This window comes from Eschrichtius robustus, chromosome 6 (assembly GCF_028021215.1).
Source record: "Eschrichtius robustus isolate mEscRob2 chromosome 6, mEscRob2.pri, whole genome shotgun sequence".
Lineage (NCBI taxonomy): Eukaryota > Metazoa > Chordata > Mammalia > Artiodactyla > Eschrichtiidae > Eschrichtius > Eschrichtius robustus.
In genome coordinates, this window is record NC_090829.1 from 66,137,253 (window position 1) to 66,146,092 (window position 8,840).

An 8,840-nucleotide genomic window follows, 5' to 3' on the forward strand; every position below is an offset into this window, starting at 1 on the left:
CTACCTCATCCAAAATCTGAAGACCAGATGAGACAGTGCCTATGAAAGGGCTTTGCAAACTCTGAAGTGTTGTGTCTATGTGAGGGAAGACCTTTTATAGACTTCTAGTGGAGCACTTTTCCAGTAGTAGTTTTGCTATTGAACAACTGAATTCAATTCAGCTAATATTTATTGCATGCCTAATAGGAAACAGACATTATGCTAGGTACTAGGCATACAAAGATGAACATGCCATAGATCCTATTCCTTAAGGAACACTCAGTCTTGGAAGAGGAGGTGGACATTTCAACAAAGAGATATTAAGAAAGGTAGCTCCCAAGGACAGAGATATCACAAAGGAGGAGATGCTGACTCTGGGGATACTGGGCAGGGAAGAGGAGGTGATGTATGAGCCAGCTTGAACAATCGGGTCCTCTAGAAATAGAGGAAATAAGAGGGAGAGCTATTCTGGCTTAAGGGATCAGCAAACACAAAGATACAGAACTGATCATCGGCCTTGTAGTTTGGTATGGCTGGGTCACTGGGTGGTAGGGTGAGATTTGAATAGTGGACAGATCAATCAAACTGTCATTCCATGTAGATGGGCATAAATCTCCTCTCTTTTAGGAGAAAGGAAAATGAAGTTAGATAACAGGTTTAACATTACAATGGATTTAAAAAGAACAGAATGATTGGATTAACCTTAAAGACCTGATTATCTCTCTAAACCACAGGTAATCTGAGTTCAAAGAGTTAACATAGCCCGAAGCCCCTCATTGGCCCCAGACCCTGAAAAGTTGCTAGGTGACTTTGCAGAAGAGAAACAAATAGAAACTCTTTTCCAATTGAGAAGAAAATTAATGGGAAAAGATGTTTAGAGACTTAACACATCTGCAGAGTGTTGTTTTTTTTTTCTTTTTTGTATTTTTAACAGTATTAACACTTATAAGTAGTAAAAGTAATTATGGTGGTTGGATTTTGACACTTGGAGAGAAAAACTTACAAGAAATGTCTGGTAACAAGCATCAAGTAACTCTAAGTATAGGCTGAGGAATGGGAAATATTGAAGAGCTTGGAAACAATTAGAATTTAAAGTCCTAGTTTCAGAACTCCAAAGACTTTTTTTTTTTCAATTTGTAATATTCCTTTAAGAGCCATTTGGTGCAATTCATAGCCTGATTCATGCCACTGGCCGCCTCTGATTTCAGTAAGAAATGCAGAAATTTATAGTGGAATGTAAAACGGGGACAGGTTTTTAGTTTTCTAAATTGAGGTTTTAAACTAGCAAACTTCTGAAGGTTTAAGAAGCCACAGAGCTGAGCTACGGGAATCTGGTTTCTTTTCCGGTCAGAACAAATAAACACACAAACACATATCTAACTCACAAAGTGTTGGAAGAGATAAAGCAATGCTCTTTACAAAGGAGGAAAACAAAAACTCAGCCTTGTGGGCACCAGATGAAAAGTCACATTGGCCAGCAGACAGCACCCTACGCTGGCAGAGGGAGAAATCTGAGTTCCAGCGGCGTCAGGGGCATTTGCACACAGCCTCCCGTTTCAAGTTGCATGTCTCCGGAGTCCCAGGGAAGGCCCCAGCCCGTCTCCTTTCTCAGAGCCCCAAGGAGTGATGAAAAGCCCCTGAACCACCCACAGGACACGCAGGTGAGTCGGCCCAGAGACAAGGTCAGACCTTCCAGGGCTACTTGGCACCTGGTCCCTGGAAGGACCCCCTGTGCCCGCTCCTGCCCTGGCACTCACCTCATTTTCCTGCCTTGGGTGCTCCTGGCTGCCTGGTCCCCCCGGCCTGACTTGTCTGCGAGCTCGTCCCCGGTGTGGTGTCAGCGATGCCTTATCTTTGTTCTGAGGTCCCTGTGTGTCTCTGGAATTGGCTGGCATTCTCCATTCAGGTCACGCCTTCCCCTGCCTGCAACAGATCCCCTCTCCCCCTCTCTCCCTCTGCCTTTTCCTCTCTCTCTCCTCTCTCTCTTCTCTGACTTGCTCGTACACACACTCAGAGGAACCTGACAGAACAGAATCTGTCTTCTTCCTTAAAAGATCTGCTCCTCCAGGTCCCTCCTTCATCCCATAAGGCTGCTTCCAGCTCCTGAGAGAGAATAACTGAGCAGCTCAAATAGGTATTTGTATCACCGTGTGTGTGTGTGTGTGTGTGTGTGTATGTGTGTATGTGTGTGTATATGTGTGTGTGTGTGTGTGTGTGTGTGTATGTGTGTATGTAGAGGGTGGAGGGGGACAAAGTCTGATCTCTCCGTCTCCCTTGCCAGATGGCTATAGTTTTCTGCTCGTGTTCAGGACACTGGCAAAGGACACCAATTAAACAGGATGATCAACTAAGAGGGCAATTCTAACATCTACACTAGGCAAGAAAATAGATCCGAATCCCAAAGCTTGTCTGTCTGCAAACAACTACAGGCTTTCCTGTGAACAGAGCGGCTGGCCCGGTATGCGAGGGAGCAGTCAGTACTGCAGTTGGTTAGTTGTTCTTCACCACTTAAAAGCAAGGCTTGTGCTGTTTACCAACTCACAGCATTCAGAGGCCTGGTACAGCCCGGGGAGGACCCACTACACACAGAAAGCCCCGCATCCCATGGCTGTAGAGAGATCTGGGCCTGTAAAGGTGGCTAGATCCGGAGTTTGTGGAGAAAAGCAGCATCAGATATAAGCTGAGCTGAATAAGAAGAAAATTCCTTTCTTCACAACAATGACCACCAGTCCTGAATAGGGAGAGAGACATCTGGGTATAAAAAGTAGATTTTACTGAGAATCTTTTCTGTGTTAGGCACATGGCTAGGTGCAAACATCATCTCAATTACTCCCACAAACCTGTGAGGATCATACTATTATACTCATTTTACAAATAAGAAAACTGAAGCATAGAGAGGTACACAATTTGCCTGGATTATCCAGCCCTTTATTACTCCTTACTGCTACCACGGTAAACGCAAACAGTTAACATTTACTGAGCACTGTGTGTCAGGTACTGTTCTAGTAATGTACTGATTGCTTTTGATCATCTTTACATTTTGTGTATCTGGGTAGTAATATTATCCCCATTTTCCCGATGAGGAAACTGCCCAGAGAGTTTAAGTAAGTTACCCAAGATCACACAGCTAGAAAGTGATAGGGGAAGAATTTGAATTCTTACCCACAATATTGTACTGCTTCTCACTAGAATATTATAGTACATACGACATTTCAAATACACACCACATTCACAAAGAAACTCAGTTTGGGGCATTTTGAAAAGAGCAATTAGACTCAGCATTAGAGTTGGCTATAATCTTCCCTTTCTATCCAAGCTGGCTGTGCACTTTGGGCCCAATTGTCAACATCTCTGATCCTGTTTTCTCATCTGGAAAATGGGGGTTGCTTTGAGACTTAAAGGAAATTATCCTTGTCCTTTTTTTAGCTGTTCAGTGTACCCAAGAGAGGGCTCCCACCCATTCTAACCAAGGCGGCAAACACTTGCATTCTCCACCCTCTGATAACACTGCTTTGGCACATTTTGGGGAACAGTGCCTTGCATCTTGCTGAAATTCTCCTGGCTCCATTTTCTCTCCAGTTTCTCTATTTTATCACTTTTAAAGGTCAGCTTTGCTAATCTGGACATTATTAAGAGGCTGTGTTTGATAATGTGAGTGCAAGTATATGAGATGAGAGAATATGTGTGAACCTAGGCACCGTTCTGGCAAAACAGCCTAAAAATTTCTGTGTTAGGCAGGATAGAAAAAATCCCTTTAAAAGTCCCATTAAGAAGACTCACAGGCTCCTCAAACATCAAATAACTCTCACACAACATTTTAATGATTTAAGTGCAAATGAATCAGAAACACATGGACTACATTTCTCTTGGAATATACAAGGGTTTTAAAACCAAGGGAGAAAGAACTTGGCACGAAGCATCCTGCGCCATGCAGAGGGCCCTGCCCACTAAAGACATTCCCTCCATCAACACTGCAGCTGAGCTGACCCTCTCCTAATTTAGGGCACATCCAGGGAAATGCAGTCATTTGTTCTGGGCACAGAGGGGAGAGCCTGGGAGGGAAAGCCATCAGCTTCTCCTTGCAAAATGTCAGAGAGTAACTGAGTCTCCTGGAATAATTTCCTGGCCATGTTTCTTTAAGGCTGCCAGTGCTCAATGGGAGGCATTTGAAATATGTTCTGAGCCAAAGTTCTGCCAATATACAGCAGAGCTGATATGTGCTTCCCTGGGAGTTAGCCAAGGCTCAGATGGAATCTGCATGATAACGGGAGCTATGTGGCTCCGGACTGATCTGGGTGGGATTCAGGGCAGTTTCCCATTGTGTTGGGCTGCATTGGTGACACCTTCCTGACCTCTTGATAAAAACTGCCATGAATAGATCATGGGGAGTGGGAGGAATGGAAAAGACAGTGGTCTAGGAATAGGCTCAACATGAGTAGGCTAACTCGTATGGGACCTTGGGCAAGTCACCTACTTTCTCTGCTGGAGGAGGGGAAGGAGTGACCCCAGTTTGCTCCGCTATAAAATCAGGGGAGAGGAGTCCGTTGAGATCGTGGAGCACATATAAATGTGGGGGTGAGGACTAGGAAATTGCAGTGGAGGTGGGGAGGTGAATTGCTAATGATCTGTAAAGAGAGTCAAGGAGTCCAGAGTGACCTTCTGATCTTTACACTTGCTTTATCTGTTGTCACAATAGCATTACATTACTCAGGATTCAATCACAGGTATTCAGAAAGATAATTTTTAAGAAGATTCAACTCGTTTTTTAAAATGTTGATGAAAAGGTTAACATATGAGTATAAGGAACTAACAGTATGTCAATTAGAATCATAGAAGTGTAGAATGACGGATGTGGGCTCAACATCTCGTTTATAGTCAGGGAAAGGGATCAGAAAGCTACTACTAAGAGAGTAAATACTACAGCATTCCTACAACTAGAACTGGGCTTGGTTTACATGTTCTACCAAAGTATTTATTATATGCAACTCCTGAGCCCAGACTTTCTGGAATTCCATGAATGCGCTGGAAAATGTAAAATATTTGGGCAATGAGTTTTTGTTGGCAAAGTGTGAAATCCAGGCTTCCTATAGAGTATCTAAGAACTGATAAATAGCCCCAAAGATTACACCTTAGAATTAAATTTTAGGTTATTCAACACATTGGCTGACAGTATGCTGGAAACCCTGGCTTCAGAACCTATCGGATCATCAGAATAATATGGGAAATAAAAACAAAAAACAAAAAACAAAAACAGTGCCTGAGCTTCATCTCAGAAGATTCAAATTCAATGAATCTCGGGTGGGGCTCCTGCATCTGTAATTTTAAAAGCTCCCATGGACGATTTTGTCATTTTGGGTACTTATAATGGTGCATCTTATTATTAATGGCATCTTAGATTTGATGATATAGTCTTAGTATCTGCCAGATACCTTCATATACATCATTACATGTAATATTCACGCGTGTTTACAGCTGAGGACACTGAGGTTCAGAGAGACTAAGTGTGCCAGCAAGAGGATGATGGACATCTAGAGCCCAGGACTCCTGACCCTCAATCCAGGGCTTTTTCATCTGCAGCCCCTTGATCCTGCCTGTGGACTTTGAGCATCCATGAGCCATGCTGTCATGTGACTGCAAGATTTCAGGGAAGGGAAAAATAATTTACATTCAAAAAATAAATTATTAAGCTCTCTTATGGGCTAAATTGCACCCCTTCAAAATTCACATATCAAACCCGGTACCTCAGAATGTGACTATTTGGAGACAGGACCTTTAAAGAGGTGATTAAGTTAAGAGGAGGTTATTAGGACGGGCCCTAATCCAATATGACTGATATCTTTATAAGAGGAGGAGATTAAGATAGATACAATCAGAGGAAAGACCATGTGAGGAGACAGCAAGAAGGTGGCCACCTGTGACCCAAGTAGAGAGACCTCAGAATAACAACCTCGATCTTGAACTTCCTTAAAATACCTGCCAACACCTTGGGCTTGAACTTCTAGTCTCCTAAACTGTCAGAAAATGCATTTCTGCTGTTAAAGTTACCTAGTCTGTGGTACTTTGTTATGGCAGCCCTAGCAAACTAATACAGGCTCTCTTACAGAAGTTCTCCCAAAGCATGAGCGCATACCACCATGGTGTCAAGCTGATTTCAAGCACCGCAGGCACAGAATTAACAAATACTGGGTCAGTTAAGGTTCTGTTTGGTAGGTAATAAGTGACACCTTGACTAAAGCTGAAACAGAGTTTATTTTCCTCACTTAGCAAGAAGTGAGGCAGTAGGTGGGCTTGGGGACATTTTCTTTTTTTCTGTTCTGCCATTCTTAGGAGCTAGGCTACGTGTAAGGAAGAATCCAGGGGTTCTTAAGTACTTGAGACATAGACCATTTGTTATGGGCTGAATTATACCCCCCACCCAAATTCATATGTTGAAGCCTTAACTCCCACTATCTCAAAATATGACTGTATTTGAAGATAAGAGCTTTAAAAAGGTGATTAAGTTAAAATGGGGCTGTTAGAATGGGCCTAATCTAATAATAAAAAGAGGAGATTAGGATACAGACAACACAGAAAGCAGGGAGACCATGTGGGGGATACAGTAAGAAGGTGGCCATCTGCAAGCCCAGGAGAGGGGTCTCAAAAGAAACCACCTAGACTTCTAGCCTCCAGAACTGTGAGAAAATAAATTTCTACTACTTGAGTAACCCAGTCTGTGGTATTTTGTTACGGCAACCCTAGGAAGCTAATACAGCATCCCCATCTCCCTTACCTTTGCTCACCTAAATCCATTTGATACCAATTATTGTTGCTATTCACTCATATTAGGTCTCCCCTCCCACAGAAGTTCCTCAGATGCTAAGACTACATGGCCCAAGCAGATTCAGCCATAGGACAGGATTAATTAGGCCTTAAGAAGCAAATGGACAGCTGAAGTTAGACCATGTGAAAGGCAGGATTCAGATCAGGGGAGTCAGTGTTATCACTTCTCTAACTCCCTAATGCTGTTTCCATGACCATGACTTTTCCACCCTCCTTCCAAACTCCCCTGCTCTTCTATCATTCTGGCACACCCTACTCATCTCTATTACTGTCACCTTCCAATCTCTTGGTCCCATCCTCTGTTCCTTTCATTAGGAACTTAGGCATGTGGCACCATGCTTACCTCTCCTTCCCAATTCCTCCTGACATCCTGAGTGACACTGGACTCTCACTGCTTGCTCTCCTCACTTCAATGATGACTTCTTCCATTTCATTGTAACCATCTACTCTACTTAAAGCCACATCCACCTCTGAAACCTTAAACTTGTAACACCCCATTCTCTGACCACCATCTCTTATCTTTCTAAGTCTTTGACTCCTTCAATAACCCTAGACTTCAACCTCATCAAGACATCCAGTCCTCTGACACCACTCCATTTCCAGTCTATCAGATCCTCTTGGCTTTATATCTTCTGAATCCCACAACCAATCACCAGCACTCCTGTGTGGATCCTTCTGTCTCTACCAGTTTCTTGACTCTCTTCTTACTTCAGAGGAATGGTTTTTCATCTTTCTGGTGAATCATTGAGAATCTAATGAAAGCTAGATTCTCTGTCTGGAATACCCCCATAAAGCCACGTAATTTACTCCCTCACTTCAATTCTTTCTAAAAATGTCACCTGTTCAGTGAGGTCCTTTCTGGCCAATCTATTCTATTACTTCTATTTCCACCCAGCTTTGCTCTCCCCATATCCTGTTTTATTTATCTTAATGGCAGTAAGCATCAGCTAAGATGGTATTTATTTTAAGTTTTTATTGGTTTGTTGCTTGCTCCCCACCCATTAGAATAACACAATCTCCAAATGGACAAGTATTTTTATATTTTTTGTTTACTGCTCTATTCCCAGTACCAACAATAATTCCTTTGACTTGCACAAAGTAGGACCTTAATAAACATTTGTGGAATGAGCCTTCCTCCAAGAAACATTTAAATAGGCACATATTCTTGAATTTTGGCATATAATTTCAGGGACTTGATGGCTCTCCTGAAGCCATGAAGCTCAGAAGCTCAATTTTAACCATTCTTCCTGAATATTTCTCATACATCCCACCACTGCAGTTTTAAATATCATTACATACTGATCACTAGCAAATCTATTTCTTTAGTCTAAATGTCTTCCCATAGTTCCTCACCCTCAAATCAAATGTCTGTTCTCGCCTCCATCTGAAAGTTCCACTGGGCAGAGGTCATTATTTTTCTATTCCTGACTTGCTCATTCTCTCATACCAACAATGTCCATGAACTACCATCAACTCAGAAATACAAGCCAGATATTTGAGTGTCATCCCTGATTTATATTTTCCTTTTCTCCTCATATGCCATCAATCAATAACTCCTATTGTTTACATATAAGTATCTTTCAAACCCATCATTACGCATAACTTCAATTCCCCACTGCCCATGCATTAGTGAAGGGATTCATTAGTTCTCACTGGATTATTTCAACAACTTCTCATTGGTTTCTTTGCCCTTAGTACCAATCTTATAAATATACAAGTCTCATTAATTGTCTCCCTTTGTCAAACCTTTCAGATCACTCCTTTGCTTACAGAATAAAATAAAAATAACTTAGAATAGCATTTGAATCCTGAAGTTTAATGTTGACATGAGGTGCAGTGAAACTGAAGTAGCCTGCAGTGCTGAGCCAACATGTGGAGGACAGCTGCCCTGGCCTGGACCCACAGCAGACTTTGCATAAGTGAGAAAGAAACTGCTGTGTGAAGCCACTGAGCTTTTAGTATTATTTGTTACTGCAGATAATTTGGCCTATTCTGACTGACACAATACTCTTATATGGGATTGCTCTTTCACCTCTATATTC

At 42.3% G+C, this 8,840-nt stretch overlaps 1 protein-coding gene across 3 annotated transcripts in view; it reads right to left on the bottom strand.

The window, feature by feature from the left end:
* The window catches only part of MASP1 (MBL associated serine protease 1), a 47,907-nt gene extending 45,804 nt beyond the window's left edge, over positions 1-2,103 (bottom strand). For 2 of the 3 annotated variants that reach the window (XM_068546429.1, XM_068546431.1), the window contains exon 1: positions 1,737-1,826. In XM_068546429.1, coding sequence (XP_068402530.1) covers positions 1,737-1,741 — 5 coding nt within the window. In that variant the 5' untranslated portion in view covers positions 1,742-1,826. Of the gene's footprint in view, positions 1-1,736 lie in introns of all 3 variants that reach the window. The other variant, XM_068546430.1, reaches the window with a different exon arrangement.
* Positions 2,104-8,840: the final 6,737 nt, after the last annotated feature.